The sequence below is a fragment of the Malurus melanocephalus genome, unplaced genomic scaffold, assembly GCF_030028575.1.
Source record: "Malurus melanocephalus ecotype Western Australia unplaced genomic scaffold, MMel_1.1 scaffold_87, whole genome shotgun sequence".
NCBI lineage: Eukaryota > Metazoa > Chordata > Aves > Passeriformes > Maluridae > Malurus > Malurus melanocephalus.
In genome coordinates, this window is record NW_026623319.1 from 2152310 (window position 1) to 2171721 (window position 19412).

Genomic DNA, 19412 nt, shown 5'->3' on the forward strand with positions numbered 1-19412 from the left:
GCCCTGAGACAGCGCCAGCACTTACTCAGCACTGAACCGGAATCATCTCAGAGCAACACATCTCTGATCCGCACAGAAACCACTATTGCATTTTGTGTATTCTGTGACTAATGATTCTCTAGGGAGATACTGGTCATAAGAAATCTGTTCTGTTTTTCTGAGAGCTACCTATATTTTTTCCTGATTCTTGTMTTTCTTTTGTGCATTAAGTTCTGTAGTCCCCTTGCTACCTTCTCACCATTCCAGTCCTTGTTGTATGTCCTTACCTGTATTTTGAGGGAGGAATACACTGAACTCCCATGGATGGTCTTTGGGATAAGTGTAGCACCCATTTTAGATWTTCAAGTTTTCTTTACACAGGCATTTTGCATTTCTGGCTGGATCCAGAGTCTCTCAACAAACACACTGTTCCAAAARTTACATCTTGGTGGGTAGACCTCCAGTCAAATGATCTCTGTATGCCAGGATTTTAAAGTTTTCACTGGTAGTTGAACATAAAATTGGACAACTTCTGCACTCAACAATTCCTAGGCCTTGGAACAAATAAATACTGTTCTTCACTTTGTTAWGGAGGTGTCTTTCCCAGATGCTATTTTAAAGATAGGTTGTGTTTGTTATTGGAATTCATGTTCCACTTAAGTTTATACTTTTTTGACTCATGTCCAGTGTTTTCAGAGCACTTTTTTTCTGTTTCTTTTGTCCCTAGCATCTGGTTTTGATTGTTGTTTTCTTTTTGATTTCATCTTGTTTTTCAAGTGTTGTTTATGAGTTGCAGGAAAACCTTTTCCTCAGAAGCTCTGCTTGCCATGGTGCTGTTAGGATGCAGTGTTTGCTGAGCTGGTACATGACAGGGCTTCTTGCATAGCATGGTGCTTGTGCCTGGGTTTGTTTAGTAGGTCTAGAGGGGCTATAAAATTGTCATTTGATCTTGATAGAAACTGATGTGAGGTCACACAGCGATTATTTTGTCCATTTACCTGTAGTATGATGGATATGTTGAAATATGCATCTCTAGATCCTGCTGTCCTAATATTCTGCCCACAGAATGGCTTACAGTGCCTGGTGTTTTCTTTCTTTAAAGAGAAAAAAAGAGATAAAAATACTTTGTATGTGTTTGAAAATAAGTCTCAGTGTAGTTATGAGTTAGCTTTCTGGAAAGGTTGGATTTCTCAAACYCTGAGAAAACCCTTAGATACTCATCATTGCAAACAGAACCCCTTGATGTCCCAAAGGAATGGCATTAAGAATTCAGGAAGCTCCAGGATCAGATCCTTCTCTTTGATGTGAACTGGATGTACATGTTTGAGAAGTGCAATTTGCTTTGGTTGGATTTTGTGTGGGATGCCAGAGTGTTTGGAGTGCTGCATTGACTGCTTCAGTATCTTTTGGAAGTAAAATCTCCCTCTGCAGGAATTTGATTATATCMTTGTGCTGTTTGTGTGCCGTGTAGATGAACAAATATTGCAGTGAGGTTCTGGTTTCTTGGGAATTCTGGAGAGAGCAGTGTTACTGACTGGGCTTGAACCAGCTGTGCCATCCCTCATGGCACTGCAGGAACAGCAAATAGTTACCACTTTGAAACTTAAACATTCCTGGCACCTTTGGGGACCAGATTCTCTCTTAACAGGAACCTGAAATATGCATCGTGAGTTCATCTCTTTCCAAATTGCATTTTTCTTCAGTAAAAGTCTGAGTGCTGCTCCCACTGATAGAAGTAAAGAGGATGCAACTAAATTTATTTACGTTTGAGGAGRAACATAGCAGAATTAGAGAAATAGGACTGATTTGTCACTTCTGTGAGYGAATGTTTTGTTTGTTGCTAGAAAGGAGCTCTGTGGTTTCTTTAGGTTGGGTTTGTTTTTTTCAGATAGTGCTGCAGTTTCAATTTTGCCTTACAAACCTGGGGTCCCTTTCTTACCAAGTGTCRGCATTTTTCAAACTTAAGGGTTAAACCATGGTTTGTGAGGTTTATTGTCTAACATTGTGATGACTTTTTAAGCAAACCACGATCTCCACCTGTGACTCTTACTGTTAGAACCAGGCTCATCTTTGGCAGGTGCTGTTTCAGGTGGGCACTACTGTAGGGAGCTCTTTGGGAATCATCTCCTCTGCACATCTGGTGATCACACACCAGCAGCTCTCTTGTTAAAGAAACCAATTAGGCATTTTTGAGATAACAAAAGAGCTTTTGTAGTGATAGTGAGGGGTATGGCATCAAACAACAGTCTTGACTCAATTATAATTGTATTTATTCTGTTGGAATGGCTGTGTGAGAGGACAGGTTGTGATAAATTACAGATGAATTGTGAGGAGCTCAGGAGAGGGATGTGGTCTGGAATCCCCTCCCTGCTCAGCAGTGCCCAGCTGGAGCCCTGGCTTTGCAGTGGGGTGGGATTGCCACAGGAGGGAGATGCTGGCCTGGATTGGGAGCTTGGCAGCTCCGTGGAATGCTCACCTTTCCTCAGCAGCTCCCTGAGTTTACAGTTATATTTACAGCTGAATTAAATATTCAGTGTTTCTCTGAGTAGTTTTTGTGTGCTGTTAGTAGGCAGTGCTCTATAGAAAGTAAAGTGGAGCTTTTTTCTATAGGTATTTTAGTTACTGTTTTTGAAAGGCAAATAGAACACCTTCAGTATGAATGCTGTCACTTGTCACAGGCTGCATTAATTATGCTCTGAGGGGGTAAGCATACATTTGAAGTTATTTTAACACCCTCAAAAACTTGTRCAGTTAGCCAGCTCAAATTTATATGCTGAAAGCTGGTGAAACTATATTCAGGGATCATTTTTATAAAAGACTGATCTAGATTTATACAAGTCTAAGCTCATAAACTTAAAATCTGTTATAAAATAGAAAYGCTCCCTGCTATGTTTCAGGTTTGGGTTGGGGGTCAGGCAGTCACATCTTCCCTGTGGGTGACATTTCYTACCTGAAAAAGGTTTCTTTGGAGTTGTGTGTAAGGTGAGGCACCTTTATAAGAATGCACAGCTCTGAGAGACTTCTGAGTTTGGCTCTTCTGTGGCAGAAATGAATTCTGCTGAGGGTCTCTCAGTCCTTTTCCATCCCAGACTTCAGATAATGAGATTTTTCTGACGTTAGTAACCACTCATAGGAGAGTTTCTGACTTTTACTGGAGGCCGATGGATGAATCTGGATGGACTGCACCTCTTTTCCCTGTCACATTCTGTATTTTCTCCAGCTGCCTAATCTGTAGTGTAATAATGATTCTGATTAAGTTACCGTAGGACTTCCATGTCAGCAAGCMAGGGCATATCTTTTGATTTTCTTATTTTGGGCTACAGATAAAATCAGTGCATTAGTCTGCTTGTGTTTTGTGTTGAAGATGATAATTCCAAGCATAGAAGACAGGACACTGACTGAAATGCAGGTCCAGATTCTCAGGCACAAAATGACAGCCTGCAGAAAAAAGTGCTGCTTGCCAGGATGGGGCTGGTTGCTTAGCAATGAACTATTTATCTGCAGAGGGACCCAGAAAAGGGATCAGGATGGTTTGAAACGTAGTTTGAATAAAGGAGCTTTTAAAGTCAGCAGAGTTTWACAGTTTTTATGTGAAATTTGAAATGACGAGGCTTTGCAGCAGCTCTGATTTGTGAGTTGAAGTTGGCAGGATTATTTAAGGCTTGCCCTCTCCTGCCTTGCAGCCTGCAGGCTGTGCCACTGAGTGTGCRAGTCAGTGAGACATGAGAAGCTGATAAATGTTGATGATCCTTTAGGAAACCCTGGAGTATTCAGGGTTTGTCCATCACAGGGACACTTTGAGTTGCTGGGTGAAGTGTTTCTCTTCCATCTTCCATTCATCTTGAGCATTGATTCAATTTGTCATTTGTAATAGTAACTGCTGTCTTGATTATTTCACAAAAACATAGGGATCCAACTGCCACAGGCTGTATTGATGATTTCCTAAGCAGAGTTAAAGCTTTGTGTGAGACTGATCTTGGAGAGGATGAGTTCAAAGGAGAACATTAAACTGMGTTCATTATTTTTCATGGTTAAGTGTGCTCTCCTGTGAAAAATGCACTTATATTATCAGGATTTACTCGGTGGGTTGCAGGTGGCTCTGACCTGTATCTGTCTCTTTTGTAACACTGGCTGCTGCAGTAGAAACTCAMGATCCCTTGAGAAGTGAGCAGCCATGTCACTACTTGTCTGTTCTCCAAATTATGGCTGATTTCAGCCCTGTTAATAGTTCAGATTTCAGGTGATATTTGTGTCCAAGAAATCTGAGAAAGTGTTTAGGATGGAATACAAATCCATATTGTTCATTAATCTATGTGCTATGCAGCCAGTGCATGGAGTACCAAGCTACCAGAACCAGCTAAAGCTAAAAACTTACCAGAAATACAGTTGCAATCAATTATCTCCTTTCTTTTTAACTTGCAAATACTGTCTTTAGTTGATAATGGCTTATTAAAAAAAAAAAGTGTCATTCCGAAAGAAACTCCAGCTAGAGCAGAAACTCCATTTTGCAGTTTATTTACTAAATTTGAAACACCAAGTTATTCCTTGTTCCTTGTGTACTTCCAGGTGGGTTTTCAAGCAGCTCTATGACAAAGGACTGGTCTATAGAGGGGTTAAGGTCATGCCTTTCTCAACTGCATGCAACACCCCACTGTCCAACTTTGAGTCCCATCAGAACTACAAGGTAAGTCACAATCAGATTTTTCTGTTCTCTTCTGTTTGGATATTAAAAACTTTAGTACTTTTTGCTTGGTGGTACCCAAGTATGTCATTAYGCTCCAAGTTGGGAGTAAAAATCTRGGGAAATGGGCTGATTTTGATCATATTTTGCTCTACTTTTTTGGATCACTTGATCTTAGACTTCTTCTATTACAGATGTTGAAAGTACACTGTTTCATTGTGGTAAATGACTCCCTCTCTGGGCTCTCAAGGTGATATTGCAATGGGGCATTTTTCTGCTGAGTTTTTAGAGGAGAGCTGCAGCTGTCCCTCTCTGTGCACATCTGAAAAGTAAAGGATCTTTGATAGGGTTTGCATCTTCTGTGAGGGTTTCATAAGGAGTGTCAAAGACTGTAGCAGTAGGGTAATGGCTCTTCCAAGAATCATTAATTTGGTTTGGGAAACACCAGAAAATGTTTCACCTAATATAATACGTGGTTTACTATGATTTATAAAACGTTCCTTTAAAATGAATGCAAAGATAAAGCAAATGCAGCTTCTCACTTGCAACAAGCTCCTGTTCACATAAGTGAAGGCAGAACTTGTGTCCCAATTTTCTAAATTTCATGTTARTTTGTGGATAGAGGTTTTGTATCCTTTCCAATCCTGACCCAGGCCTTCAGATCCTTATATTGTAAATCTTTCACTTGCATTGTTATAACAGAGAGCTAGCACAGATTGTACATCTGCTCTCTACATCTTGCCTAAAAAAGGCCAGTTTTCTGGCCAAAAATAGTGTTTTTTAAACAAATGTTTAAATAGACTTGTACTACAATGCAGCCCACAGATACCAGAGCTCTCAGTATTCCTGAGGGGTATTTACACTGAAGAAAAAAGGGTTTGAGATTTTTGAAAGAGAGACTTGCAAAGATATCATGATATCTGTGACTRACAACTGAAATAATTACTTTTCTTGTCCTTATTAACTGACATTTCACACAGGCTTAGATTARTGAGCTTTCTTCAGAACAAAGACTATTTTGGAGGGGTTTTTTGTGTGTGTGTGTGTGTGTGTATGTGATCATTTTCCATAAAGCCAAAGCTCTTTTCTTGAAASTTAATGAAATATTTAGATGCTGTTTCTTACTCTAGAACCAGAGGTGTGTGTGGGTGGGTTGCTGCTCTGCCACTCCATGCAAAAATTATCTTCCTTATCTGCTAGAAGTGCTGTTGGGGACTGAAATGCTGTGGGTCTGTGAGCTGACAGGATTTATTCTTGGTGAGCACAGTCATTTCTGGCTGTGAGGCAGCTGTTGTTGCCTTTCCCACTGTGGGAGGCAGTCTTTGGCTGCAGTTTATTGATCCTCTGAGAATTGGGACCCAGATCAGGAGCAATGGGACRCAAGAAGCGTGTCCAGAACATTCCGAACCAGAGTTAGGTGTCTAATGCACACTTGAGTTAACAATGCCAGCCTCTGGTGTTATGTTAAACTGAAGAAGTGGCAGTGACAGGTGAAACTGTAACAGCTAAAACACTCCACAGTGCCATTAGCTGTCAGCCTGGATGGTGTTTGTATGCTGTGCCAGTTGTTTTTATCTACCTGGGCAGCTCAGTGCTCCAGAAACAAAGTGAGTAGCCTGCAGTGCTGCCTTGCACTCGGYACACACAGAACCCATCTCTGCCTGGTATTGAGTGCAGGCCATGGGTTATGTAATATTTATGTTTTACTGTTGACTGCACCAGATGTTCACAGAAAATTCCCTCTGGAGCAGCCCTTAGCTCAGACATAAATAGCTGCATGTCCCACGATGCCATGAAGTGTTCCATGATGCTGGCTGGAAACCAGAGCTCCTCGCACGAGACGTGCCCAGGCCATGGGACTGATTTCTGTGCTCAGGGTCGGTGTGCACRGCACCCGTGGAGTTGGTGTTTAGAATTTAAGAGTGAAAATTTCACATTTGCGGGATCAGATTTGTTTTTACAATCAGCTTTTCATCATATCTGAAGTGACTGAATAAGGTTGTACTTGGCTGGAAGATAAACTTGTTTTCAGRGGATTTTTTGGACTCATTTGAAGGTGAAATTTTATATAGTAGCTGACAAAGATCTCCTTCCCTGAGATTTTTTTTTTAGTCTTAAATATTGACATACTGTTGTTTTTGAGTACCCCAAAAGTTTTTCACCCCTTGTTAACAACAGCTTCTTTATAAGAGATGATTTTATGTGATGGCTGTTCTTCCTTATCTCTGGCTGTAGAAAAAAATGTGGAAAAGGCTTTGTTTAGGAGTATCTGAGAAACTGTTGATTTTCCTGATCCTTGAGATTGATTCTAAACTTTGAAAATGGGGTTATGAGCGGTACCTAAGGGAGCTGACACTTGTCTCTCTTTGGTGTTTTGGCAGCAAATTCCCAAAATCTCCCCGCTAATGGGAGATTTTAACCCTGTGGCCTTGTTGAAATGACAAACTTCACTGGTGCAGTGAAGAACTCTGTGACTGGTGTCCTATTCTGACTTTATTGCTGCCATTTCATCTTTTATATTACAGATTACAGTGATGACCCAGGCTAGCTGAAACACAGCTTGGGTGCATGGCAGTGAGTTACTGTACTGCATCTCAGATTTCCATTTTCTCACTGACACAGGCAGTAAAGCCTTTTTGCCCCCCTCTCTTTTTACCCTTGGACTTTATCTTGTTTTTCAGGATGTTCAGGATCCTTCAGTGACTGTGAGCTTCCCACTGGAGGAAGATCCCAGTGTTTCTCTTGTTGCCTGGACCACGACTCCCTGGACCTTGCCCAGCAATCTGGCCCTTTGTGTTAATCCAGAATTGCAATATGTGAAACTGAGAGGCAAGTGTTAACTGCAGGGGACACAGAATGAACACCTCTTCCTTCAGTGCCTGTGAATAYGTACTTACATTTTGTATTGTAGACTGGTTTATGTTAAATTTACRGAACTTTCCTGGGGTTGAATCAGTAACAGTTTGAAGGATGGGATTCACTTTGGTTGTGACTGATGATTTCCAGCTGCTGTGCTCTTGTTATGTAATACAGATTGTGAGGGCTGTACCCTAAAAAATATTAATAGATGAAATAAAAAAAAAAAAAAAAGGTTGGGGGTGTTTGTAGTCTTTAACTATACCTTCGTCTACAAACACCCTCCCCCCCTTTAAAAAAAAACCCAGCAGAATAGCAAGTAGGAATTTCCAGTTCCAACATAACCACCTGAATCAAATGTGTGCTAAAATTATATTAAACATGAAGTTGTGCAGGCTTGCAGTGAACTCCATATGTTTGGGTTTTCTTTCTTTTAGGAGACCTAAATATGTTTCAGTTTTCAAAGGTTTTAACATAAATTTGGTCATCTCACAAAGAATTGCTGAATACTTTCAGAAATAACACCTGACTTGCCTGAAGTGCTGAGTTGGGTTTGGATGTCTTTGGTTCACTGCTGTGGGACACTGACCCTGACTGAGATGGCAGCAGCCGGAATAAACTTGTCACTGAAGTTAGAAAATCAAGATGGATTGGGTGGAAAATGAATTTTCTTAATAACATTTCACTTTTGTAAAAATTAACTTCCTTTGTTGGTATATACTTCTTCTGTAAAGAAATCTAAGCATGTAATTGATTCGAATTGCAAATTTCAGGAAGGCTGCACAAAGTGCAATCATTACCTGCAATGTTAACATAATAATACTGATTTTATGTAGTAATTGTCCATCTTCCAATTGTTTCCCTCTGTTTCAGTTGCATTTACTGACACTTCTCAATTGCTTTTTTATTTGGCTCAGCAATAATAGACAAGATAAAGTATTTCTGCCTTTGCAGTAACAAAATGAGTGAAAATCAATGAACTGGGTTTTATTCTGTGGCTTCTGTTTAAACTTTACCTTTGGAAAGTGTTCCTTAGCTGGCTGTGTGGGGAAGAAATAACTGGAAATTAGTAAAGGATTATTCTGGGCAATTTTATAGCCACAGTGATACCATCTTGCATATATTGAAAAGTTTCATAATGGTGCAAATGAGGGGATTAAACTGAGATTTGTGAAAGTCCTATTTTATTTGATATTCTAGATAAGGCCACAGGGAAGATTTACATTTTGATGGAGTCCAGGCTGGTGGCACTGTACAAATCTGACAGTGAATATCAGATACTTGACAGGCAAGTATAGAAATTACTACACTTGCTAACTTTCAGTGTTTTTCTGGATCAGAAGTTAACTGTTTTCAAGAAGATGGATTTCCCTGCAGGTGTGTTTATATTGCAAAAAAATCTGTAAAAGGAGTTGAAGTTTTGCTGGAACAAATTGGTATTGTATGTGAAGCTGCAAGTAGGARAAAAGTTTCCTTGGGTCCTTGTATTGAGAAGGGAAAACAGGTTCCATAGTCCACCCCTTTCCTGTGTGTTTACTTTAATGTAAAAGTTTCAGAAAAAGCTGGAGATGGTCCAAATGCTGAACTCTTTCTACACATTACATAAATATTTAAAGGGAAATGGGCAAAATAATCTCATTGTTCTGGTAAATAAATATTACTCCTGTAGTTAGTGGCAGTCAGTGCTTTCTGCAGGGTGCTTCTTCATCTTTGTTTGGTGGAAAAATAGGAATTATTTAATAGGTCAGACTGGGCAGGGGGTGCAGGTATTAAATTCTGTAGCTCTCTTAGACAAAATATGTGTCTTGACTTCTGTTAAACCTTTTGTATAAAACAGCAGCCTGTTAAAGAGGTCAAATTCAACAAATACTTACTTGCTCACTTTATTCAAAGAAACAAAAAAYCCCAATAAATCCCCAGATAACACAACTAAAATGAAAAAATAAGGACTAGAAACATTTTTGAGAATAACGCACCATCTTCACTGGCATCAGTTATTTCTATTTTTTTCTTTTTATCAAGCAGTTGAAAGCTTTAAATTGAAACAATGGAGGATATTTCAGCTAAGCAATCCCATGTAGTCATTAGAGAAACACAGAGTTGGAATGTTTAAGATGTTGCCTATTCTGATGGCTCATACAGTTAAATAATTGAATAATTGAATTGACAGTTGAATAATTATTATTTTATATTTCTGCATTGATYTCCCTCCTTCCCCCCTCCAACTGAATGCTCTTAATCTGTCACTTGGTCTGTTCCAATTGAAGCTGCTGTTCAGTTTCTGAAGATGATGTTCAGTGCTCTCATTCTTCAGGCTTGGCTGAACTTCCGATCTCTGTAGCTTTGTCCTCCCCTCTGAGTCATCAGTGAAGCCACTGAATAATGTCAGTGTTAGGATGGTTCTGCCAGGATGCCACTGGAAGTTTTCTTTTGGTCTGATAATGAGTTAACCCTWTTTCCTCTTGAAGTGGTTGTGTATCCGCAGTTCAAGTACTTGCGTATGTTGGAATTATGAAGTGTCAAAATTTTTATTGAGACCTAAATCTGGTCTGCTTCTTCCTATCTAAGCCACTTTAGTCTGCCCCAAAAAATTGCTTGGTGTGGCTTATTCTTGACAAATTCACATTGTATGTTCTTTAGAATTTCACTTACTAAAAACTCTCAATCACCTAAAGTTGAATTGAATTCACTGGGTTTTAGGTCTGTCAGTGCTTCAATTCTCTCATGAAATACAGATACCAAGTTCCATTTTGGTCTGTTGAAACCTGTTCAGAGTATCTTAAAACCAAGCCTTCTATCAAAACCACTTTGTTTTCTTAAGTATTTTTTAATACATTTGCTTTAGACTAAAGCAAAAAAGAAGCAAGCTAGCCCATATATTAAATTTGTTGATCTCTTGTCTTTTGCTTCCAAATGCTTCTTTTAATGCAATACTACAAATTTAACTTCAATGTGATTGCAGGATTCCTATATCCAGGAATGCACAGAACATTCTGGCCTTTTTTGTTGTGGTGCTTTCATCAGAAATGTGAAGAGCCTGGTCTTTAAGGCAGTCATACACATTTCCATGTTGTGTTTATGTCCCTGACTAATTGCATTTTTTACACCACCACTCACCTCCCAAATCTCTGATTATTTTTTAAAATTTTCTTTTTTTTACTTCTGCCCATCTATAAGGGTACTAACAAATCTCTTTGCAGAGCAGCATATTTTAATTCTTTCTGTGTTTGTGCTGCAGTCTCTTTTCAAGCTGGTTTTTTTCTGTTTTTGGTCATGCTCCAGTGTTTCTGTTACATAATAATTAATTTTCTCAAATGTGAAATGTGAGACAATTAAAAGGTAGCTGGTATTTGAATGGATCTTTGAAAGATTTAGATCTATGAGTATGTAAGTTCATGGAAATGAACTTTCCCACTTGGCTCCTAACTGTTTTTCCTTCTTTAGCTCACTTAAATTCTCAAGGAGTCAGGCCCTTGAGGGAGGAATGGATGCAACTTAATATATACGAGGCTGAGGCCAGGGAATGGTGATTGAGAATGTTCAGTGGCTGAGGTTGCCTTTTGTTTTATTTAGCCTGGTAGATAGGACATGATTGTCGAGCATTTTTCCCCTTGTGCTACATTTCAGTCCTTTTGCATATTAAACATTTAATTTCTTTACACAGTTTTCCCTAGTCATCTCTTTTTGGATTCTAAAGAATCCAAACCAGAGATTTCTGATCTCCTGAGAGTGAAGGACTGCTGAAATGGTTTTAAATGAGTCTTACTACTGTAACTTAGCTCACAAGAAGGCACCATTGTATAAATTTTCAGCTTGAAGTTCAGGACTSTGACAAAGTATTTCAGATCCCAAAATGAATGTGATCCACCACTTTTACCTTTCTCTGACTTGTATTAAATAAGAATGTAACAACTTTTCTTAAAACCAGATCTGGTGCTTCACATTCAGTATCTGAGATTTCCACATCTGTGTGGCTGAGCACTGGGATGCTTTTCTCTCATCTGATCCCGATTAAGCACCTCAAACATTCCTAAGGCTGTTTGTAATATAAAAATATATAAACCATCTGCAAAGCAGTGGCCTAAAATAGAAACCTCCCCTTTTCCTAGAGGATATTGTGTGTGCTGAGCTGAGGAGTCGTGCTCTTGAACTTGGCAATAAATACTGTTCGAGGTCCTTTCTGTGCAGCTTTGAAGAGTCCCCCACTTTGAAGGAGTCGAGTGTCTCATGGTTTGCCCATTGTTTGGAAGTTGTAGATCAAGAAGAGTACAGGGAGAGACCACAGCTGTGACACAGTCAGAGAGCCAGCCCATCTGTTAGATGAAGTTATGTTTTAGCTGGATTTTTCCCGTGAAATTGGATGATTTAAGCACTTTCAGGAGAGTTCTGAGCTGCAAATCCCGACCTAATCACTGTCTTTGTCAGCTGCTGTCAGAAGCCTGAAAGGAGCCAGACCTCAGGCTCCATCCTGCCTTACATCTCTTGTGTGGCTCAGCTGGTTCCTCAGTCAKTCAGTCTGTGCTGGATCATTCCCTGAGATGCCCATGGAGACTTTGGATGCCCAGTTTAGAATAAGGAAAGAAGCACCTGAGCTTTAAAGGCTGCAGTACCCTGTGGCACAGTCTTTGTACATAAAACTTCAGGTGTTTTGGATTGTTATTTAGTTCTGTTTGACATGCTGAGCTTCAGGGGTTTGTTGTTATTAATATTGTGTTTTATCCAGAAGATTCTTGCCCAGCTTTACCATAAAGAACTTTAAGTAATGCCTAATGCCTCAATTAATTTATATTAATTGTTTGATTGAAAGTCCATCAGGTACAAGTTGTTGACTGGTAGCAGAGGTACACTGAGACATTGTTTTATTTCCTAGTCCAAATTACCAGAGATGGGAAGCAAACATAAGTAAATACTTTTTTCCTTCACMTTATAAAATCAAATTCCATCAGGGATGGGGAAAAATTAAAAAAGGAAAAAGGGAATTTTCAAGTTAATTTGTAAATCTTGTCAATCTTTCTCCTCAGGTTTCCTGGCATTGCTCTTAAAGGCAAGAAATACAAACCACTCTTTGAATATTTTATTCAGGTAAGATGAAGTTCAGTGTTTCATACAGGATACCAAGGCAAAAATAAAACCCATTCTGAACATTCCTTGTTTATATTGTTTAAAAGGTCTCATGTCCTAATAGCAAAGGCCAGGTTGTATTTAAGTACCTTAAAATCTCAGTGAAAGTTTGTAARACGAAAATGTTGACTCTGATTGTTTCCCTTAAGTTTTCAATATACTGAGAGTAAAAATTGGGTGATAAATAGAAGTTTGAGTCCAGATTGCAGAAAAAAAATCAACACACATAATAGGCAGTATTCTCTCATGTTGTCACCTGGTGAGTGTTTGTTGTCTGCCTCCTGAGCCCAGAAGCTTTGTCTTCCCAAGGGARTGACTCTGACTTTGGATAACAGTCAGACATGCTGTGTTTTTCACTGAAGAGTTAAAACCCTTTGCTAAAAACCAATTGATACACCAGATTTATCTGGGTGTCCTGTGCAGCTTTTAAGCACTGCATTACGTCTGGCATCACAGATAAAAGAATCTGTAGCACTAGGAGAGAGGGGGAGAGAATTCATATATTAAAAATAAAATCTGATTAAAGATGGATTAAATTTTGAAAGAGAAGAAGTACAGCACTGCTGGCCAGGCAGCTGTGAACTYCTGTGAGTGATTTGGTCACTTGTGAAGCATGGGCAGCAAAGGTGGGAAAACCTCTGTGGGGAGCAGGGTCTGGTATTTCTAGATGAAACTCAAACACAGTTGAATCTGAAAAATTGGATTGTGGATCTGAGGTTTGGAATGGGTCAGTTTTGTGAGTCCTGCTGTACTTGTAAGGAGCAGATGGGCATCTACAATTTTTTATTTAGAATGGAGGTCTTATCTCAAAATATCTCCCTTCAGAACAAGCCAAATGTAATATTTTGTAACATATTTGGTTCAGCTGTGACTGCAGTAATTTTTGTTTACTATTTTTGTTTTAAGGAATAGAAATAACCCTTCATTTTTCATTATCCACATACTGAAGACACTGAAAATTGTCATATCTATTCCTGGCAATTTTTCCTGGATTTTCTCTTCTTTCTTTTCACTTGCTACTTATCATGCTGTTATTCTCTGGAGAAAATAAGGAAAATGTGTGACTATAAAAGCAAACTTTTAAAGAAAATAAGCATTTAGGGGACAAAAAGGGACATATAACAATGCAGGGAGAGTTGTGTACTTTCCTGATTGTATCCTCATGTTCAGGAGTGTATTGATTTGCAGTCTGTTAAGCAGAACTGTGTGAAGATCTGTGGCTTGAAGAGTAATTGACTTGGAGGCCTTCTGGAGAGGTGTGAGATTTAATCACACTTGACACTCTCTAARTGAAGTACACAGGTGTCTGGGCTATGGGAAGTCATTAAGTCATGTTAGGGATGTCACATTGTACTCTGGCACTTACTTTCCATGCAGTTCTTTCCTCTTTTGTGTGGCTGGTGGCTCTTCCAGGTTCTTTAGAATTCTGTTTTGCTCTGTGTGTGTAAATACATATTGTGTAAAACCYCATTTTTTGTGTTACAGTGCAAAGAAAAAGGTGCCTTTACCGTGCTGGTGGATGGTTATGTGAAGGAGGAAGAAGGCACAGGAGTTGTCCATCAGGCTCCCTATTTTGGTGCTGTAAGTGTGAACTGCACATCTGTCATGTTAATTTTGTTTGGCTTTCCAGCTCCTGGGGACTCTCTCAGGGTGACTGATGTTAAAATCTTCCTATTTACTGCTTAGAAATGCAAGATTGCCACATAGCTTTGTGTTTTGATGAGCTCTTCCACTCAGTGCCTTTGGTGTTAGATTGGAGATCTTTTGTCCGTGGATTTGGTTTGTGTTGTGATGTGGGAGCTGAACTTACCTGTTTTCTTTGGGTGCCATTGATCTCAGCTTTTCTCAGTCTGAAGTTAGAGCTTTGAGAAGGGCTGATCTGTGGCACTGGCAGTGGAAGCTGGCTTTGCTTAGTGATCATTTTGGTTGGGAACAACAGCTCTGCTCAGCACACTGCCCTTCTTCAGCGTTTCAATTTTGTTACTCCCTGGGCTTTTAGAGAATGAGAAAAYGCTTCCACTGCTTTTGTCCTGAGACTTTATCCCTTGCTGTGAAAGGATTTTGTTGCACTGCATTCTTTTTTTTCTGTCTTTATTGTCCTTTCTCTCAGTCCGTTCTTTTTTAAGGTTAACAGGAATAATTTGTCATGGATTTAATCATTTCAGTTTTTAGACACTTGAATTAAATGCGCTAGCTTAGGCTCATTGTCCTTTTTGTAGAGTGTCCTGTCTTCAGCCATTATCCAAAGATGCCCTCAAAAAACTTGCAGTGCCTAGCAATTAGCAATCCCTGGACCACGAGCTCTGTCATAATTTCCAGAAACTTGGCATTAGCAACAGGCCTCTTTGTATTCATGTGAAATAGCCCATCCTCTTCCGTCCTTTTCTCCCTGCATTTTTCTGAAGGGTACATCCATTGTGGCGGTGTTTCCCTTGTCAGGATGAACGTTGATATGAAAAGATGTTCTGGCCTAATATAGCCCTGAATAAAGAAAATTAGAGTGGGCTGTGTTAGCAGTTCATAAAGAAAATGGTGGTGGCTGGTCAAGTGTCCTCAGGAACAGGAATCCTGTCACACTTCTGCTCCTCAGACTCTCCCCTGGAGCTGGATGTGCCAGAGGGTGAGAATTGGTTTAGAGTCAGGAGCTCTTGCTGTGGGAGATGAGGGAAGGAAGGGAAGAGGCTGCCAGTAGGGAAGGAGCTCTGGAAGCAGCTCTCCCTTGGCTCCCTTAGAGTGGTTTGTGTATTTGCACAGTACACTTAAGTTGTTGGAAACAGCTTGTTGGAAAGGTTAACTGGCCACTTAGAGCAAGGGTTATGTGCCCTCTTTTATTTGATTTTTTTAATAAGCCCACTGAGCTTTGTAAAAACAGAGGAAAAAATAGTTTTTTTTTCTTTCTCTCCTGGGAAATCAGCAATTGCTTGCAAAACATTTTTTTTAGAAAAAACTTGAGAGTATCAGTTAAATGCTTCACAAAGGAAAAAAGACATAAAACATTGTGCAAGGAAAAAGTACACAGACATCACAAACAAAACTTTGCACTTGTCAGCAAAGGAGAGGTTTGAGGAGATCGTGCTTGGTACAGGGGCCTGGGTCAATGGGCTCTGTTGCCTTCAGAAGGGAAGTGCACTGTGCACGTTGCACTTAAAGCTGCTGCCTTCTCTTTGGGGTTTGTGTGGTTCCATTTTGACAGCCCACAGATTATCTCTGTTCAGAAAAGCTCACAGAGGCCCTGGTTTAGGTTCAGGATTGCATCATTGTACAGTAGGCTTTGGGTAGGATGCTGTTGGTGTTACATGTTGGCCTTTAGACAGGCTTAGATGAAAGAAGGGAGAGTTCATGTTGCAGRCAGGATTGTCTTCCTGGTTAATTGGCTCCTCTGCACCTTCCTCTTGTGTTCAAGGTGAATAGAAAAGGGATAAATGGACCAGGAGGGTCAGAGGGGAAAGAAATAGAGCACAGCCCTTCACAGGAAGCCTCGTTTCTTGTCTCTGTTCCTTCCCATCAACATCAGTGACTCCCTTCAGTAAACACAGATGAAAAGTCAGGGGTTTATTTATTTATTTTTAAATCCTACTTACTGATATATGTTCTATATTGCTGATAGCTCAGAATGTGTCTTTCTCCAACAAAATTGAAAGTARAGATTCACCTTCATTTAGTTCCACAATATGTGGTTTCATTGTCTTGTGTGATGCATTTGCCAAATCCAAGGTGCCACACCATAACAGTGCACTCTATTATTTCAGTTCAAAAGACATCAAAATTAAAGCTCACAGAACAAGACAAACCTGTATTAAAAATGCTGTAAACTCATTGTACCTCCAGATTAACATGACACTAAAATTGAGCTGCTCAGGCATTTCATCATAGGTAGATGTACCTGCTGTTAACTTAAAAAGCTTTAGTAGCACTTGCATTTGCACACRAATTTTTAATTTGCAATAATTCTAGTGCCTGCTTGGGCTGCGACACACAAATTTCATAGTTCTGTTACAGATGCACTTCTTTTTCAGTATATTGCAAAAGTATCAGTTTTTGTTAAGAGGTGTTGAAGGTGAACCTTTGGCATCATGTTTCTGTTGTTTTGTTGAAATTTCAGATTAAAAAGCTTTTGATTTCTCATAAGTGAGCTGTTTAATAGTTTCTACTTATTAATTTTGTCTCTTACAACTTTATGTGTAATCTTTTGGGGTAGAAAAGTGAAGGCTCTAACTCTATCCTAAAAGGAGCCGATGCTTGTCTTAGCTTTTATTTGAATTTAGCACTTGTGGATTCCTAGTATGTGCCTGAAGATATTCTTGCCTTGTGGCTACTGAAGGAAATCTTCATTCAATGCAATGGCAGGTCTGTGTGGAGAGTTTCCATTCAAGCTCAGGCTGTTCAAAAGCAGGGGGCTGACTGCAGAAGGGTGAAGTAACAAAGCCTTTGTGTATCCTTGGCTGCAGCAGGGCTGCAAGTGCAGCTGAAGCACCTCTTGACCSAGGTGCTGCCAAGGGCAAGGTTTGTTGTGATTCTCAGCAGGCTGTGAGTGTGCCAGGCTTTGTAGTTTGTGCTGGCTGCTGCTTCAAAGCCTTGAACAGCTCAGTGCCACAACAGGGCTGACATCAGCTCTGTCAGCTTAAACCCCTCAGCCTGCTSCCAGTCCCTCAGCTGATAAAGGCCRGCAGACAAGGGCCTTATCTCAGTCATCTCCTGACTGARGGTGCCCAAGTGCAGGGTGAATAATGGCCTGGTGGCTTCCTGCAGCTGCTGGAGAGGGAAAGGGGCAGTGCTCTGCTGGAAGGCAGTGCTGCAGCTGGAGGGATTTGCTGTTTGTGTGTGCAAAGCTTTGTCYATGGAACAGCCACCTTCCCTGTCTCTGTGGGCGGGTTTCATCCTTGGAAAATACAACAGGCCTGGCTGGAGGGAGCTGGAGCCACAGTGAGGACAGGTGAGGGTACAGGCTGAGGACAGAAAGGCACTGACTCCTCCAGAGCTGGCTCTGTGCTGCTTAGAGCCAGGGAGGGGCATTCAGGAGCTGTGGAATGCTGCCCTGTGCCGTGTGTGTTCACACTCTGCTCTGCAGCCGTGTCCCTGCTCAGGGGAGAGCCTCTGGAGGTGCAGCTCCTGTGAGACAGCTGCTGTGTGTCCTGGAAGCAATTCTGAACTGGATGAAATACAGATTTACTGTGACTTCAGACTTGAAGTTAAAATCTGTACTTTTCTATTCTCTGACTAATTTTGTTTTAATCTTGTCTCCGATGCCATTATTGTTCAGTCATGTTCAGGAAAGTCTGAAGCAACTCTCTTTTTTTCTTCCTYTTTTTTTCTTCKTACTGCTACAGGAAATTAAAAATTTAAGTGGAAGCTGGCCAGGAAAAAAAACTATGATGTTGTCCATGTGTGGTTCTTGGTCAGTAGCATTGCCTATGGGCCAAAAAAGATTGAGAAATACAGGTTTCAATAAAGACTTTGGATTGTTAAGACATTCAGAAAATGGGATTTTTTCTGTGAAATTCCAGAATTAGATTGATTAAAACAGCCTGCCTTCTGAAAAATGCCATGTTGGCTGGAGAGCTGGGCAGATGCAGATTCTGGCTGGGGCAGGAGCAGGATGGAGTGGTTGGCAGCTCCTTTGTYATGAAATGGAACCTGAAGCTGTTCATTACATGTGAACATAAAATACATGTATGTATATGCATTTATGTACAYGGAAAAACATGCATATATCCCCTCTGCTAAGTGAGAGAAAACATATCTAGTCTGAAAAGGTAGTAATTTTTCTGATGAATAAAATAACAATCCTATAAACCTGCACTTTCTCATATGTATTTGGGATTAGTGAARGCTGAGTATTCTGCTGTTCTTGCCCAGTCATCACATTTTCTGTTTARTATTTAATTTCTGTTTCAAGGGATGGCTATTTTACCCAGTTTTTTRTATTCTTACAGCTTGGTGCTTGTCTCTTTTGCAGGATGATTAYAGAGTCTGCATGGATTTTAACATCATTCAGAAGGACTCTGTGCCTGTGTGTCCTGTTGATGCATCAGGCTGCTTCACAGCAGAAGTGGCTGACTTTGCTGGGCAGTATGTGAAGGTCAGTGGGCCTGGAGGCAGTAAATTACTGCTTAATTCAAGATAGATTTTATGCATGGTAGAAGCTTTCTTTTCTTTCCCTGAGTAGATTTGTCTTCAGTGTGTACCTGTTATCTGGATAAATGAAAATGTGCTTTAACATTTGCAGCAAGGTTGGAATTGTCTGTTACAACAGYTGAGAAATGAAGAAATTGAAATGCAGGTGATGCTGAGTATCTGTAGTGGAAGGGCAAAGGAGTATCTCCTGTTTGCAGCCACTGCAGACAGAGTCTCACCCTGTGCTTTTTCCTGACAGAAATGTCCTGTCCAGAGTCTCCAGGCACATGTGCAGGGCCTCCCTCACCTCTGGATGACTCTGAATTCCCACATGCCATCATTAAGGTTCTCCCAGCCAGTWAATGTAACATGACCCCCCCTAGGAGGGAGAAATCCTGTCATTTTCCCCATTTGTGGCCTGTGTTGCAATGGGAATTTACTTGACAGTAAATGTAAGTGAATCCCTGTAACAGGAACCCACAGGAACTCCAGATTGCCACAGATGCAAATCCCTGCTAGGGAGGGAGTGCCTCTTAAAATCCATGTCCTGAGAACAGAAATTGGKTTTAGCCCTGCTGCTGCAGTTTGATAGCAAAGCATGTTTCTGTAAACAAATGCAATACAAGATTTTTAAGTCTGTTTCAATTAAGTTGAGAATGCA

General features: G+C 40.3%; 1 protein-coding gene across 2 annotated transcripts in view; it reads left to right on the forward strand.

Moving 5' to 3' along the window:
- The window catches only part of IARS1 (isoleucyl-tRNA synthetase 1), a 90058-nt gene that overhangs the window by 11923 nt on the left and 58723 nt on the right, over positions 1-19412 (forward strand). For both annotated transcript variants that reach the window (XM_057368081.1, XM_057368082.1), the window contains exons 7-12: positions 4546-4663; positions 7342-7489; positions 8717-8804; positions 12538-12598; positions 14123-14218; positions 18594-18716. In XM_057368081.1, the coding sequence (XP_057224064.1) occupies positions 4546-4663; positions 7342-7489; positions 8717-8804; positions 12538-12598; positions 14123-14218; positions 18594-18716 (634 nt within the window). The remainder of the gene's footprint in view (positions 1-4545; positions 4664-7341; positions 7490-8716; positions 8805-12537; positions 12599-14122; positions 14219-18593; positions 18717-19412) is intronic.